Raw genomic sequence first — 17,165 nt, 5'->3', positions numbered from 1 at the left:
AGCAAAGGGGGATGGATGCCCAGCTCCCGAAGGGGGAAAGATTGAGTCCAATGTCACAAAGCTGATTAAAATAACCAATTTCAGGCCTTTTGCCATTTGCTGCGCGTACACAGATGAGTCTGACATGGTTCCTGCCATCCAGGAGCTGAGGCGTTTGTGACGGAAAACGTGATAGTAATTCTCCCACGTGGGCGGTTTCTCTAACTCCACCTCTGTTTTGTGTGTGGCAAAGCCCTTGCTCAACGACGCCCCCTCAGTGACTGCTCAAGGTGGGGGACAGTTCTCGTAATGGTTGGTTTTTCTTCTACATAGGCAAAACATACCTGTGATGAAAAGTTCAGCCAGTTCCAGGAGTTCACAGTCTAACTTCTTGGCAGGCCACCCCATGGGCAACACCAGGAAGCCACTTTGGCATTGGCCACGTTGAAATGACTTCAGATGTTTTGCTTTCCTAAAATGGGGGTTAATGGGGTGGTTTTAAGGGTGAAAGGAGATCATGCATGTAAATAGCGAATAGCAGTACTTGATCATTGGGCTTGGTAATTAATATTGGGGAGTGAATTAGCACTTGATAACGAATATTGGTGGGTAGCCCCAGTGGATGGAGTTTGGTCAGAGAAACTTGCTTGGAGAAGCTTGGTTTCTGCTCCTGTAGAGAGGGTAGCCAATGGTCACCTGCCCCCCTGGTAAGGGTTTGGGGGGAAGGTGTGGGGACAGGATGGGAGGAGGGCTGTGGCCCTGATGAGCTTGCCCTCGAGGCTGGGACTTGTGATGGGAGCTGGACCAGCGCCTTCAGCAGGAAGTCCGTGGTGGAGGTTTAGCTGTAACTGCAGAGTCAGCTTCTCGAGAGCCTTGCTTGGGCTTCTTGAGAGACCTGGGAAGAAGGACTGAGAAACTGCACGTCAGGGTCTTTGGACGAGCACTGCCAGCCACTGGGGTAGTGACCAGGGTGAGCCACTACCTCTGAGCCTCTGCTTTCTCATCTGTTAAGCGGGGACAGTCCTGGGAGTGACCTCAGCGGGCTGGGTGAGAATCGTATTAAATCAAAGTATCAGAGTGCCAGGTGTGTGTTAACAGTATTTATCTCAGTGAATCCCCACAATACTTTTAATGGTGTAAGGGTTATAGAGCTACTAAGGTAGGGGGAAGGGCAGCAAAAAAGCATCTTAGGCCGAAACCGGTTTAGCTCAGTGGATAGAGTTGCGGTCTGCGGACTGAAAGGTCCCAGGTTCGATTCCGGTCAAGGGCATGTACCTTGGTTGCGGGCACATCCCCAGTGGAGGGTGTGCAGGAGGAAGCTGATCGATGTTTCTCTCTCATCGACGTTTCTAGCTCTCTGTCCCTCTCCCTTTCTCTCTGTAAAAAATCATATATATATATATATATATATATATATATATATATATATATATATATATAAGCATCTTAGCATGCAGAGTTGAGCCTCAGGTCACCTCCCTGCCATTAGGAGGAGGAAATGGCTCAGAGAGGGGAAGTGAGTTGTCCAAGGTCACACAGCTTGGCCTAACTTAGGGCCAGAGACGAATCCCTAGTCTCTGGACTGCCATAGCCTGGATCCGACACCCTTCCCACGCCTAGCACTGACCATGTCTCCGCTTAGGCTCGTTTAAGGAAAGTGGGTTTGCTGGGTGGGTACCTCCGACACCAGGACAGCGGTCCACGCTCCCTGCACACGGGGGTGCGGGGGTTCCCCTAGAACGGGGGTGGGCAGAGCCACCCGCGCGCTCCCACCCTGCGGCTGGGCGAGGGGCGGCCGGGGCGGCGGCGGCGGCGTCCCCTGGCGCGGCCCGCGCTCCGCTGTCCCCGCCGCGGCCTCCCTCCCTCCCTCCCCGGCGGCAGCGGCGCCGCGCCGGGGCCCGGTGTCAGCGAGGATGAGCGCAGCCCGCGCTGGGCTTCCCGAGGAAGGAAGGAAGCGAGCGAGCGGGGGCGCCAGGGTCCGCGGTGGGTGCCTGGCGGCGCCGGGGAAGGGGCTGGTTCTGCTCGCCGCCGGGGCCGGGGCCGGGCCGGGCGCGCGTCGAGCCGGCGCCGCCGAAGGGGACGCCCGCCCGGGAGCCGCGCCGCCGCCGCCGCCGCCGCCGCCGAGGGTAACCGCGGGCGCGCCGGGCGGGGCCGGGCGGGGCCGGGCGGGCGTCCCCGCCGCCGCCGCCCCCCGCCAGCCGGCGAGGGGCTGCCCGGGCGCCCCGCTCCTTCCTCCGAGGCGCGCCGGGCGGGGTGGGTGGCGTCGCGGAGCGGCCCTTTGTGTCTCCCGCCGCTGCCGCCGCCGGGGCCAGCTCCCCAGGTCGCTCTCCAGCCCTTTGCCCGAGGGGACGTGTCCCGGGGCGGCCGGGGCAGTTCGGAGAAGTTGGAGGGAGACGGGCGGGCCGAGGCCGCCCCGCCTCCGCAGACCCCGGACAGCACCCCGAAGTTGGTGCGGCGGCAGGTGCAGCGTCCCCTCCGCCAAGCTCCTCCCTGGCCAGCCCCGGGAGGCGGGGACCCCGGAGAGGCTCAGCTCCGGGGGCTCCTGATGGCCAGCCCCTAACGCGGGGTGCCCGTGGCACAGAGGACCCTGGGCTAGGGGTTTGGGGGGGCCAGGGGTTGGGGTGTCCAGGGGCGCGGCTCTCCAGGCAGGGGGCGGCCCGGGCGGAAGCCTGGCTGGCTGGCCGGCCGGCCGCAGGGAGGAGAGCTCAGCCGCCGCCGTGGCACCGAGCCGGGGTGCCCATGTGACTGCGGTGTGCTTTGCAAGAGGAAGCTGCAGAGGTCAGTGCAAAGACGTCACGCCAGAGCGGGCGAGAGCAGGAGTGGGGGTGTGGGGGGGCGGTGCAGAAGGGGGAGACCCGGCGTGAGCGCGGGGAGGTGGGAGGGAGGCGGCGTGGCGGCTGCACAGCCCGGACAAAGCCGCCCTGTCACAGCCATCCTGCCCTGGACGCCCTAATGCCTGCGATGGAGGGGCGGGAGGGGCGCCCCGGCCTGGCGGCCAGGAAACGAGGGACGTGGGAGGAGGGGCCTCTGCAGGACAGGCGGGCCTGGGAAGTGGTGTCCCCAGGCTCCCGGGGCCTCGGAGGATGTGGAAGGGTGGCTAGGAGGGCAGGGCAGGCACACACTCAACTTGGAGAAGTTTCGCTGCACACACAGCAGCAGCTGCAGCTCGCAGGCATTCATTCCGTCTGCTCACGTGCCGGCCAGGCTGGGGCTGCAGGAGGGAGGTCGGTGGGGTGGGGTGGCCAGTTTGGCCAGGTAGGCCTGGTGTCTGGAGCCCAAGAGCCAAGCTGCTTGCTGTCCTGCCCTCTGCCATGCGGGCCCCTGGGTGGGTAGCCAGCTGCCGACTGAAGGAAGTGTATCTTGTTCCACCCATAGACACTTAGATTATTTTTCCTCAGACTGCTCTGCTGAGGCTGGCTTGGAGGGGGTGGAAACCAAGGTTCGTTTAAAAAAAGAAAAGAGAAAAAAGCCGAGAGGAAGAGGTGGTTTTAGGAGCTTGAGGACTGATATTTTGAAGCGGTGCTTAGAGAAAAGAGGCTGGTGGGGTCCGTAGGGTAGTGTGTGTGTGTGTGTGTGTGTGTGTGTGAGTGTGTGTGTGTGGCAGGGGGGTTAAGGCTCTAGATACCCTCCCCGCCCAGTTCCTTGGGGAGAGTTCGATCGCCCAGGCCTTCTGAGTGGGGACATGGCTGGGGCTGGGCAGGGTGTGGAGCCCGAGTCCCCAGCTGGGACTTGACCAGCCACGGCGCCTGTCTTCCCGACAGGGCTGCGTCCTGTGCTGTCCACTACACCCCTCCGATGGGGTTGCTAGGCAGCGGGGCTCTGATGTGTGGGGAAGGCCTTCTGATTTGCCAGCCTCCCGCAGACACATGCTTGAGGCTCCTTCCAGCCTATCCCGATGAGGGACGCGGCACGCTGCCTGCAGACTGCCAGCCCCGAGCCCGGGTACACCTGAATGCGAGGTGCCCAAGGCAGCCAGAGGGAGGGGGGCCCTAGGAGCCCTACTGCCTCCCAACCCAGCTCAGCCCCGCCCTTTATTATCTCCTCTCAGCTCCGTGCTGGCTCCTCCTCCCTGCCCATCCTGGCCCCATCCCTCCCCTCTTCCCCAAACCGCGGAAAAGAGGTCAGTGGGCCCTGGAGGTGCCTCCAGAGCGTGAGCCCTGGGGAGGCTGCCATGACCCTGCCGCCAGTGGCTCTGGAGGGAAGGGGTGGATGGGAGGGAGGCGCCCCTGGCACCCCTGCCCGCCAGGTCTGGGGTTGGAAGCCTGCTCCGCTCCGGGAGGAGGGAGGAGACTGGGGAGTTCCCGTAAGGAAGGGCTCAGGAGGGGGTCTCGGAAGGCACGCCCCCAACCCCAGCTTCTAAAGCCCAGACACTCCCTCTGTCCCTCCCCCTCTGCCTGTCCACCCCCAGGGTCTTCTCTGAATCCCTTTACCCTTTTTTTTTTTTTTTAGCTGCTTTCTGGAGATACAATTCACATACCATTCATCCATTTAAAGTGTACAATCCAGTGGTTTTTAGGGATGTTTACGGAATTGTGCAACCACAATCAATTTTGGAACGTTTTTATCGCCCCCAGTGGAACCCTGTGCCCTTTGGCAGTCACACCCAGCCCCGGGCCACGACTGATGTACTCTCGTCTCTGTGGGTTTGCCTCCTCCGGACATGTCCTCCGAGTGGAATCATCCGCAGGGTGGTCTTTGGCGGCCGCCCCCCCCCCCCCGAACGTGTAGCTGCTTTGCCTACCCCGCAGTCCGTGGCCATGGGTCTCACCAGTTAACTTTCTCCCAGAGTGGCCCGTCCTTAAGGGCAGGGGTCTTTTGCATTATTACCCTGAGCGCCACACCTGGCTCCAGGCTGCAGCGCTGGTTGGCTCTTCAGTAAACGGTTGTTGAAGAAAGAATGTGGAGATGAATGGGGACTGGTAATTGGCACACCACGCAGGTGGTTTACAACCGAACGCCAGGGCGCCCAGCTGCCGCGGAGGGGGCTGGCGGGCGGGCGGGCGGGGGGGCTTGCTCCGGATCGAGGAGTTTCTAAGGAGCAGAAAGGACTCTTATGTGGGCAGGAGCTCGGGGGAGGCCAGAGCAGAAACCTGCGAGGAAGGACCCACGTGGCCCTGGGTTGCCAGCCAGCTCTCTTGTGGGAACCTGAAAACAAAAGTGCCCCCCCCCCCAGCCTCGGGGAGCAGATGGCCAATGCTTGAGATTGGTCACCTGATTACAGGGGCTTCCCCCAGGGGGGAACTCCAATTCAATTTGGGTTAAAAAAAAAGAAGAAAAAGAAAGCGGAGGAAATTCCCCAGTGTCAGCGTTTATAAAAGGGTGCAGGTCAGAGGTCTCTGAAAGCTGTCTTCTCGCCTCCTGTGATTCAGGCGTTGACTTGTGTTTTCTGCTCCCCCCCACCCCCGCGTCTGCGCTGCAGGTACTGTCTGATGAGCGTGAAAGGCTGTTTCACTGACTTCCACATCGACTTTGGAGGCACTTCCGTGTGGTACCATGTTTTCCGGGGTGGGAAGGTGAGTCGAGTCGAATCTCTCCAGCTCTGTGCACGTCTCCAGCTGTTTGCATGGCCGGGCTCGCTCCCCTCCCGCCCCCGCCTCCACCAGTCCCTGCTCTGGGAGAGCTCTCAGGGCCTCTTGGTCCCCCCGGGGCCTCCCCCTCACTCTTGTCTTCTGGCAGGAAAGGTCAAGGTCACCCCTTTCGTACCACATCCGGTCAAGGGTTCACACTTGCTCACCCAGAACGGTGCTCTCGGCGCGTTAGGCCAGATCGGCTCCCGAGAACCCGCAGCGTGCGCTTCCCTCAGCTCCAGGGCTGCGACCTTTTCACGTAAAAGTCCAGTTGCCAGCGTCACCTGCTTGCTTCCAAGAACGTCTCACAGCAGGGACAGACGTCACCCAGAGAGAGGCCCTGCGGGGCCTGCCTGTGCTCAGGATGCTCCCGCTGTGTTTGCTTCTGGGCGCGTCCGCGTGGGGCGGGAGGCGTCCCTCCGGGGACCCAGGCGCTCCCTGGAGACACGGGGGTGCCGCCCTGCCAGGAGAAATTCTGGCCAGGATGTCATCCCGCTTGGCTCCACAAGTTTTCCCCCCTCCTCCTGAGTGAGCCTCAGCTGGGTTTATTTATTGGGCTGCTTTAGCATACACCTTCGGAAATGGCTCTTCTCCCCCCCCCCCCCCCCCCTTCCTGACAAGCCCGTGGCTCAGGAGAAAGAATGTCCCACGGAATCCAGGAGGCCTTCCCGCCCTGGTCAACACCCTGTTCTGGAACAGGGACTCCCTAAAGGCGTGTAAAGGACAACCCTGAAGGATGGCTCAGCCCTCCCTTCACCCCAGAGACCCTTGGGGCCTGGGTCTGGAGGGACCCCCTGGGGATGGGTTCTCTCCCCCGCCCCCCTCCCGGGCAGGTGGGGCTGTCCCCTTGTGCTGTGGCGGAGCCTGGAGGGAACCAGAGACTCTCGGCCTGTATTTCAGCTGACTGCCTCCTTTCCCTCCCAAGATCTTCTGGCTGATCCCTCCGACCCTGCACAACTTGGCGCTGTACGAGGAGTGGGTGCTGTCGGGCAAACAGAGTGACATCTTCCTGGGAGACCGCGTGGAGCGCTGCCAGAGAATCGAGCTGAAACAGGGCTACACGTTTTTCATCCCTTCCGGTAGGTTCCAGGGAGGCCCGCGCTGAGCTCGTGTGTTCCCCCGTGTCCCTGCGGCTTCGGCCAGAGTTTTCCGGCCGAGCGACCGACCGTGTTTCTCTGGGCCTCCGGGCCATGGGCAGTCCCTGAGAGGAGAGCCTTTGGGCTGCAGGGATAAACAGGCCCATTTCCCTCTCATATCTTACCTGTATCTCTCTGCCTGCGGGCCAGAATTCTCTCCTGGGGGAAGGCTTAGGGCCCTCCCTCAGGACTTGCAGCAGGGAGGTTTCTGGGTGATTGCATGGTCCTGTGGAGGGGTGAGTGGTGGAGGGGGTGGGTGGGCAGGTGTTACCCTGAGGACTCTGAGGTCTGCCCTGGGAAGGGGCAGACTCTGGGTCATTGGGGGCAGGCCCTGGGTCAGAGTGGCAGCCTCCTTCCCGAAGAACGAGATGAGACGGAATCCGTGGCAGCTCTCACCCTTAGACCTCCCCCCTCCAAAACCAGAATTAACGCCACCGCTACGGCAGAGGGTAGCAATTAAGAGCACTAGCCCCGGAACCAGACTGCATGGCCTTACTTCAAATTCCGGCTCTGCTGTTTACAGGCTGTGACTTCAGCGAGGTGACTTAACCTCTGTGCGGCTCAGTGTTCTTCTCTGTGTAATGGGAATGAGATTTTCCACGGTGGTTGTGAGGACTGAGTGAGTGAAGGCCTACTTGCCTACAGCATGTTGGCGATGGACTGAGGGCTTCTGGCCAGTTCTAGTCTGAGTCACTGGTGGATGTGGCAGATGACCTAGGAGTCAGGGAGTATGCTCTTTTTTAAACATATTTTATAGAGAGGAAGAGAGAGGGATAGAGAGTTAGAAACATCGGTCAGCTGCCTCCTGCACACCTCCTACTGGGGATGTGCCAGCAACCAAGGTACATGTCCTTGACCGGAATCGAACCCGGGACCTTTCAGTCCACGGGCTGACGCTCTGTCCACTGAGCCAAACCGGTTTTGGCACTAACTTGTAGTTTTGCTAAAGGTGGACATTAGTTAAAAAAAATAAAACAAAAAAAACACAAGAGCCTGGAATCTACTTTCACTGGTATTTCATGAAAGGAAGACTATCCTGACACTATAAATGGTGAAAGTACATAATTTCGGAATCAAGGACAGCACTTTACATTGGGTCGTGTTGAGTTTGTGGAAATTTACACCATCTCCATCCGGGGACGTGGCCTTCCCCTCTGGCTGCACCGGCCCAGGTGAACTACAGTTAATAGTAATAATAACTGGTATTGCTGAGCAACAAATATTTTATATTTTTATCGACTCTGCAAGCGGGTAAGAAAAAATATCTCAAACCCCCCCCCCCCCTTTTTTTTTTTTAAATAAAGAACGTTCCTGAGGTTCGGAAAAGTGAACAAACGAGGCCAAGGTCACACAGTTAATAAGTGACAGACAGGCCGGGTGTGTGTCCTTTCAGAGCCCACCTGGTTCCCCGTTCGCCTAGACGTCAGCAGATTTGAGACGTAGCCCCCCTTCTCAGCTGTATGACTTTGGGAGAATTATTTGCTCATTTAATGGATTTTTTTTAAGGTTATTTTCTTTCTATATATATGTTTTTATTGATTTCAAAGAGGAAGGGAGAGATAGAAACCTCAATGATGAGAAGCATTGATAGGCTGCCTCCTGCACGCCCCTTACCGGGGATTGAGCCCGAAACCCGGGCATGTGCCCTTGACCGGAATCGAACCTGGAACCCTTGAGTCCAAAGGCCAACGCTCTATCCACTGAGCCAAACCGGCCAGGGCTAACGGACTTTCATAAGGGTCCACTTGGCAGTCCAGAAGGTGCTGGGGAGGATGTGAGATTTTCTCTTGTCGTGAGCGAATGCCTAGCCAGGTCGCAGCCAGGGTGGTGGAGCCTCGTACAAGGACCTCAGAAGGATGCTGGGGTCAGTGACTTGGGCTGGCCTGAAAGTAGATACTTCCTATTCTTGCTCTATAGTAAGAACTACCCAAGGCCAGATGTTTCTTAGACTCCGGTTAAGTCTGAGAAACTGTAACCAGCAGCTGCTTATTAGCGTAAGTTGGCTTGGACCGCGGATGATCCATCTGTAAAATGGGTACAGGGCAGTGAAGCAGGCTGGAAGTGAGGCAGAGAGAGGAGAGGTGGTGGAAACTGGGCAATTGCTGCTCAGCTCCAACTAGGTGGGGTCAGGTGGGAATGGGGCCCAAAGGGCCCATCTTTTCATTGTTTCTTGGGAAGGAAGCAATTCAGATCATCCTGTGGATTTTCCCCATTTTTGTAACTTGCAGTGGGAGTGGGGGTGAGGGGGAGGGGCGGGTGTCAAACTAAATACTCCCCTGAGTCCTGATGCCACCCGTGGCCTGCCAGCTACCGGATCCCACAGCATTGAGGCCCCTCCTGCTCCATCCTGGCACACACAGACCTGGCTCAGCATGGAGGCAGGGCGATGCAGGGGAAAGAAGCAGGTGTGGGCCTCTGTGAGGTGCCCCTGAGTCCTCTGGCCTTGGGCTTCACCCCTGCAGCAGCCACGAAGACAGACCAATGTGTGTCGGGGGCAGCCTTTGGATTCTGAATTCTGAGCATCTCACTTGCAGGCGAGGCTCCATGGGTCCCCGCGGTCCTCCTTGGCGCCCTCAGGTCCCAGAGAACACCTGTGTCAGTAGGTTTCTGTGGGCCGCCTGCTCTCCTTCCGAGAGCTGGCTCTGTCCCTTGTCGCGTGGCCTGAATAGCCTCTCTTATTGCCTTTATGTTGTCGGTGACTCTGGCCTGGGAGCGAGAGGCAGATAGATGCCAGCGTCCCCGGCCCAGTCATCAGCCAGGGGCACCTACGCTCTCCTGCTTCCTGGGGGGCGGCCAAAGAGACCCCGCAGAGAGGGTGGGTACGGATGGGGCTCAGGGACAATATGACTTGCCCTCGCTGATTCTTCTGGAGGTGATCGTTTAAGTCAGTGGTCGGCAAACTCATGAGTCAACAGAGCCAGATGTCAACAGTACAACGATTGACATTTCTTCTGAGAGCCAATTTCTAAAAAACTTAAACTATAGCCGAAACCGGTTTGGCTCAGCGGTAGAGCGTCGGTCTGCGGCCTGAAAGGTCCCGGGTTTGATTCCGGTCAAGGGCATGTACGTTGGTTGCGGGCACATCCCCATAGGGGGTGTGCAGGAGGCAGCTGGTCGATATTCCTCTCTCATCGATGTTTCTAGCTCTCTATCTCTCTCCCTTCCTCTCTGTAAAAGAATCAATAAAATGTATTAAAAACAACAACAACAACAAAAAAAACCCTTAAACTGTATAGGTAGGTACATCGTTGTTAACTTAATTAGGGCACATGGTATTTTGTGGAAGAGTCACACGCATGGGGCCAAAGAGCTGCATGTGGCTCGCCAGCCGCGGTGTGCCGACCACTGGTCTAAGTAACGAAGCCAACGCGTGGAGGCACTCGGCAGTGACGCCAATCCAGGGGAGGCTGCCTGGCCCCCCTTTGGGGCCTGGCTTGGGGAGGAACAAAGAGCAGGTGGAAGCCTTTACCTGCTCGAACGGAAGCAGTACTGGGAGCACAGGGTCCCCTCTTTGCTCACACACGAGAGTAACAGGTGTAAGTCAGGTGTGTCTACAATGCCACCTGCCAGGAGAGCAGGGAGAGGCGGGGGCTGCTCAGTGCCATTCACGTGGGCACCGTGCTCTCCTGAGCCCTGCAGGGGCCAAGGCCCCACGGATATCGGCCTCAGCGGCTCACATGGAATGAGTCCTTTTTTTACATTTTTATTGATTTTTTTACAGAGAGGGAGAGGGATAGAGAGTTAGAAACATCGATGAGAGAGAAACATCCATCAGCTGCCTCTTGTACACCCCCTACTGGGATGTGCTCGCAACCAAGGTACATGCCCTTGACCGGAATCGAACCTGGGAACTTTTAATCTGCAGGCCCCAAAGCTTTATCCACTGAGCCAAACCAGTTTCATCTGGAGTGAGTTCTTGCTCACCAAGGTGCCCATGTGGAGGTGGTGGCCGAGAGAGGGGCAGTCAGGTGCCCCTTGTCACAGTCTCTCACTCAGGCCCCCAGACCTGGCCTTCCTGTAGGGCAGGAAGTGAGTATACCTGGCGCATAGGAACAGGACCCAGAGATCTTTGTGCCTGTGCAGGCTTCACCCCACCACGGGCATCCACAGAAACCCGTGGTCCCAGGCCCAGTGGTAGGATAATGCCGATGATGGTAACAGCGGCAGTGGTAAGAGCGTAGCTCCGCTTGGGAGAAACAGGCCAATGTGGAGAAAATCAGGTGGTGCACAGCTGAGGCGGAGAGGCTGGAGCAGATGGGGACCCTGAGACTTTGGAGGCATCCGCTCACAGGGGGGAGGTGGAGGGGGAGGGGACAGAGACCCAGGTGGCTGACAAGGGCACACCAGCAGGCAGAGCTGCTCTCTCTGCCTCCCCAGAGCCAGAGACGCAGGGAGCTAACGGCACAAGCAGGTGACATAAAAGCCTTCGTTCCTGCATCTGTGGCAGGCAGCCTTTTCCTGCTCTCCCCGCTCTTCCCCCCCGTGACTGCCAGCTCTGTCCCGCTGCCATCCGCTGCCATCCATGGCCTGTACCACTCTCCTCCCAGGGCACCTTTGCCTGGGCAGCTGGGACTGGCATGTGTTTGCTCAGGGAGAGCGAAGAGGCTGGAGCAGCCTACGCAGCACCTGGCTGGGGATCCTGGCTTGTCGCCTGTCCCCTCCACTCATCCTATGCCTTTCACTGTGACTCTCCGACTGTGCCTGTCCTCAGGGCCCCAGTGTCTTGTTTCTCTGCGCTCCTCTCCCCCTGCGTTTGCAGGCCTGTCTCCGGGACCCGCGGGCCTGCGCTGAGCCTTTGATGCAGTGACAGCGCAGCGGCGCTGTTAGGGAGCGGAGGCGCTGTCACTTCCCGGCTGTGTCTTCCTTCAGCAAGCGACTTAGCTTCTCTCAGCCTCGGTCTCAGCATCCCTACATGGGAGTGGGTCATGTGTGACCTCTCCCCCAGCCCTGTGCTGTGCCTGGCGGTAGCCAGGAGCCACGGGGAGGTGCAGCGAGCACGGTGAAATCTGGCCAGTCAGGGAGTCGCTGACGGAATTTGGGGGCCTGCTTTGTCCCTGGCCTCTATGGACCGAGTGGAGGCTGACTCCCTGAGTTACAGTCATGATAAATGACTTTTTAAAAAAAATATATATTTTTTAATTGATTTTTTTTTTTTTTTTTTTTTTTTTACAGAGAGGAAGGGAGAGGGATAGAGAGTTAGAAACATCGATGAGAGAGAAACATCGTTCTACTGCCTTCTGCACACCCCCTACTGGGGATGTACCCGCAACCAAGGTACATGCCCTTGACCGGAATCAAACCTGGGACCCTTGAGTCTATAGGCTGATGCTCTATCCCCTGAGCCAAACTGGTCAGGGCGTAACTTTTCTTTTCTCTGCCTCAGTCTCCTCATCTGTAGATTGGGGGTGAATATAATATATATACTTTTTTGAGATTTTGCGGGAATTAAATGAGTTCAACCCTATTAGGCCCTTAGACGGGAAGCGCTCAGTTAGCATTTCTTGTTTACTGAGCCAGGCTTTGGGCTAGGAGCTCTGGGCCTTCGAGGGTTTTGATGGCAGAAGGTGGGATCGGGCAGAGAAAAGGGTCTGGGTCCTGCCGCCCTGGCAAGATGTCACTTCTTAGTTGTGGCCCCGAGCAATCCTTGGCGACCCCACCTGAGACCGGCGGCCCCTGGGATGTCCAGGAAGAGGCTCAAGGACATCTGAGCAGCCTGAGCAAGGGGTTTCCAGCCCCTTGGCCGGCATGGGGGAGGGCCTGCGTCTCTGTTGGCTGCTGCAGCCAGGTCCGAATCAGCAGGAGGAAGCCTTTGTCATCAAGGTCCTCAGCAGGTGGGGGCTGGCCTCCATCTGCCTCCCACCCAACCTGAGCTAGCCAGCGTCACTGTCCGCCGTGGTCCAGCTGGCGGCAGGCCTGAGTCCGGCTGTCTGCATCAGGCAGGCCTGAGCATCCTTCATCTTCACCCTGGGAGCTCACCTGGGCCCGTCTACACACTGCCTGCCACAGGTGGGCCTGGTGACTGACCTTCTCTTCCCCCCACCCCCAGGCTGGATCCATGCAGTCTACACCCCGGTAGACTCTCTGGTGTTCGGCGGAAACATCCTGCATAGCTTTAACGTGCCCATGCAGCTGCGCATTTATGAGATCGAGGACAGAACACGGGTAAGGTGGCTTCCTTCTCTCTGGGTGGGCGTGCCCCGCCCCTGAGCTCTGCCAAGATGGATGAGGATGTGGTGTGGACAAGTCATTCTGAAGCCTCCACAGTTCCTCTTCCCTCCTGCTCCCTGCCTCCTCCCGGGCCTCGGTCCTGGTTCTTCGGGGTGGTGGGTGCCCACAGGAGCCTCTCTCAGAGCCCTGGGAATTTCTGTTCACCTCCAAACTGGTGGCAGCCAAAACCCCCCTGCCTAAGAGGAAGTGTCTCTTGAGAAAGCACCGTGACATGTCAGGCGGCCTGCCAACGCCGCCGCCTCACGTGGAGAAGGGATCGGAGGGAGCGGGGGGGATTTCGTGGTGGTGGTTGATGTGGTTTGCAGGGAGCCCCACATGTGATGTGGAGCCTGAGGAAGCCGGTGTCTGTGATTCCCCCAGATGCTGCCTCTGAGATCTGTCTCAGTATCCACGGGGGGGTGGGGGGAGGGGGGGATGTCCCTAACTCCCTTTGATAGTGATGGTGATGGTGTCTCAGATATGGATTCCTTCTACCCCCAACCCCACCTCCACCCCCCCCTCCCATCTCTCCAACCCCCACCTCCCCAGGACCTGGCGGGTGCTCTCTTTCCTATGCTGGAACTTGACCAAGTGTCCACAAGCATTTGAAACAGGTCCGAGGGTGGGAAACGGGGGCAAAAAGGGCTCATTTTTGGTCTTTTTTTAAAAAAAATTATTATTATAGTTATTCAGCTATTTCTCTTCTGTTCTTTACCGAGAGAATTCACATTTAAATTTCACCATTTAAAGTGCACAGTTCAGTGGCATTTCGCACATTCATAAGGTTATGCAGCCATCACCTGCGTCTAGTTCCAGGACATTCATCACCCCCAAAAGAAGCCCAGTCCCCATGAGCAGTAGCTCCCTGTTCCCCCTCCCCCAGCCTCTGGCAATCGCTAATCTGCTTTCTGTCTCTGTGGATTCGCCGGTTCTGGACATTCCGTATAAATGGGATCATAACGGTGTGGCCTTTTGCATCTGGCTTCTCTCACTCAGCGTGGTGACTAGAAGCTTCAGCGATGTGTCAGTGCTTTATTCCTTTTCACGGTTGAATAATACGCCTCTGGAGGGACAGATTATACATGTCATGTCTTCCTGGCTTTGCAACAGAGATGACTTTTTTTTTGCCCCAAAGATGGGTTGCTGTGTGTGAAACCTAAAGAAACATGTTATAGAGGCAGGAGGTCTGGGCCCAGGATTCCTTTCTCTCTCTTGTCTTGCTTTCTGGCCTCGATCTGCATGGAATCACATAGATGAGTGGAAGGTTTAGCCACTGTCTGTGTACCTGACCTTTTTAGGTCCCTGACATTGAGGGACCCCATGCAGAGGTTTCGCAGGGACCACGTTAGCCACCGGTAGTGGCCAGGTGCACAAAAAGGAGAGGACGGGCCCTAACCGGTTTGGCTCAGTGGATAGAGCGTCGGCCTGCGGACTGAAAGTCCCGGGTTTGATTCCGGTCAGGGGCATGTACCTTGGTTGCAGGCACATCCCCAGTGGGGGGTGTGCAGGAAGCAGCTGATCGATATTTCTCTCATCAGTGTTTCTAAGTCTCTATCCCTCCCCCTTCCTCTCTGTAAAAAAATCAATAAAATATATTAAAAAAAAAAAAAAAAGGAGAGGACGCATCTTCAGACAGGAGGTTTGCTGCCGGGGAGGCCCAGATCTGCCTTTCTTCTCTGCTGCCCGCCCAACACCCCTTATTGGGTCTGGGGGTGGCCAGCCCAGCCCAGCGCTGTGTCCTTCTGTGGTAAAGGCTCCATTTGGGTGCGAGTGGTCATCTCAGGATCCCAACCAGGTGCTGTCCGGGGAGCTCTGGCCTGCTGTTCTTGGACTGGTTCCGAAGAACGGGCCAGCTTGTTGGTGCGCAGACTAGGAAGTGTGGGGTGGAAAGGAAAAAATCTAGATCGAGAAGTCGGGCTCATGACTTCCCAGGCTCAGATTTCTAAAAGCTTCAGCCCCTGGATTTGGGCCTCGTCATCCCCTGAGGAGCCCAGGTCCCCCCCACCCCCCCATTCCGCAGGAGGTTGGGGGTGGGGGAAGGATGATGGAGCTGATCCCTGAGAGCCTGTGGAATATCACACCCACTTGCAGATGAGCGTGGCAGGGTCCCTGCCCCCAGGGCCCGCCATCCCTGTCACGTGAGCCGGGACCCATCTGGCTTCCCCCACGCGGGCTGATGGGCAGCGGCGGGGCTGGTGGGCAAGCTGTTCCGTCTGCTTTGATTTCTGGTTCTTGGTGAGGGCTTGTCGACGAGGCCCCATTGTTCACGTCGTCTTCGGAGCGAAGGGAGACAAAGGATGCTGGGGAGAGAGCTCGGGATGCCAGGAAAAGTGCCACGGCTCCTTGTCAGCTCGCTACAGCTTAATTCTCTCTGTCACTGGGAGCTGCTGAAGGAGGTCGCGGCCATTTAAAAATAGTTTTTTCGGGAGCCCTAAAACATGGCTTTGCTTGGAAACCAAATACAGGGGGGGCGGGGACAGAGGACATGGTCCGTCTCCCAGCCTCACGGTGTGAGTTTGTCTTAGAAAAAGGATTTGCCTTCTGTGGCCCTGGGTGCGGGACCCCTCCCCTCCCAACCCGACCGGGGAAACCTCATGATTCTCCTCTAAGGAGCCGTGACTTGCTCTCACAATTTAAATTTTTCTGGGCTGGATGATAGGTTTTACCTGGGGCCCCGAAGACAAGCACAGACAGGTGTCTGAGACTGGTGGGCTTCCATTTCTTTCTTTCTTTCTTTTTTTTCTTTTTAAAAAAAAAAATATTTTATTGCTTTTTCACAGAGAGAAAGAGAGAGGGACAGAAAGCTAGAAACATCAATGAGAGAGAATCATCGATCAGCTGCCTCCTGCACCCCCCCCACTGGGGGATGCGCCCGCAACCAAGATACACGCCCCTGACCAGAATCGAACCCGGGACCCTTCCGTCCGCAGGCCGACACTCTATCCACTGAGCCAAACCGGTTTCGGCTGGGCTTCCATTTCTTGCCCCCTTTGGAGATTAGATCTTCCCCCTCTCCTGCTAAAAACATGCAGAGGGGTGGAAAGACACCAAAGAATGGATGGGTTGCATGTTTATTATTTGAAGATAACATCTCAACACCAAGGAGCACTACATATTTTTAACCCCAGTAGGGATGGTCCCAACGATCCTTAAACTGCCATCTCTCCTTTATTTATCTTTTTTTTTTTCTTTCCCCTAATGATTCTAGTGAAAGCAACCTTCTCAGGAAAGGTAATACGCGCATGCCCTGATTCCTCTCGGCCAGTGAATCTCTTTGGAAATTACCAATAATTTACCCTTCCTCTCACCTTTCTCCTGCCATTGGGTTTCTCCCTCCCACCCCCACCCCCATTGCCTTTTTTTTTTTTTTTTTTTTCCCCAGGAGAAAAACAAAATTTTTAAGATACTGCCACCCACCCTCCTGTTTTAGCTTTACAAATCCTGAGGCCTGGGAGTTCTCGATGCCCTGACATACCTGTGGACCTGACCTCCTGCGGTCACTCCGCTGTGAGAGGAAGGGCTGGGGGCCCGGTGACACTCCACTGGGCCTCTGGGACCTCAGACTGGCCCCTGGAGGCCCGCCGACACCTGGGCAACCCCGCAGGCAGGGAGCATCTTTGTGCTTTCTGACCGGCCGCCTTGCCTTTTGGTGAACAGCTCAACTGGACGAGGCGCCGATTTTTGTCAGCAATTAATGTTGAGCAATCGTGTGTTTAATGTTCCCAGGCATGTGGCTGGAACCTTTTGAAGGCGAAGGGTGGAAGGCGACAACCTGTTTGTAAGTCAATTCTTTGCCAATTTTGTTTCCTGCGGTGCTCTCTTGGAGAAAAAAAGAAAGAAAGAAAGAAAGAAAACACAATGAAAAGAATTTTATTTCTTCATCAGCATTTGTTTCCACCACCCAGCTGGTTTCTCTTGGGCTCAGCAACAATGAGGGGATTCTTACCTCCCTCTGCTGACATACAACCAAAAAAATCCCCCCACCCCACCCCCAAACTACAAAGATTCTCTCTGGTGCCATGGTGCCTGTTAATGCAGAGTGGCTCGGGTGATCTCCCCAAATTTGAAAAGAAAAAGCACCTTAGGAGTTTTACTGAAGGAGTCTAAAATCAGATGTGAGTGAGGGTATGGGGAGAGGAGGGCCTGTCTGTCCTCTGCTCTAGGAATTGGCAATTTGTTTCCAAATCGGTTGGCCTTTATTCTGGAGTCGGGGGTGGGGCTGAGACGCCCAAACCCTGCTTCCCAGGAGGTTGGGAACTGCCTCAGGCAGGAGGGC

At 56.8% G+C, this 17,165-nt stretch overlaps 1 protein-coding gene across 8 annotated transcripts in view; it reads left to right on the top strand.

Moving 5' to 3' along the window:
* KDM2B (lysine demethylase 2B) overlaps nt 1-17,165 on the top strand; it is a 92,082-nt gene that overhangs the window by 25,745 nt on the left and 49,172 nt on the right. For all 8 annotated transcript variants that reach the window (XM_084867987.1, XM_084867990.1, XM_084867994.1 and 5 more), the window contains exons 7-9: nt 5,399-5,492; nt 6,472-6,625; nt 12,729-12,844. In XM_084867987.1, the coding sequence (XP_084724113.1) occupies nt 5,399-5,492; nt 6,472-6,625; nt 12,729-12,844 (364 nt within the window). The remainder of the gene's footprint in view (nt 1-5,398; nt 5,493-6,471; nt 6,626-12,728; nt 12,845-17,165) is intronic.

Source organism: Pipistrellus hanaki (assembly GCF_964339955.1).
Source record: "Pipistrellus hanaki genome assembly, chromosome: 19".
NCBI classification, from domain to species: Eukaryota; Metazoa; Chordata; class Mammalia; order Chiroptera; family Vespertilionidae; genus Pipistrellus; species Pipistrellus hanaki.
The sequence above is the reverse complement of the archived record's forward strand: the minus strand, read 5'-3'. Positions and strand labels throughout refer to the sequence as shown.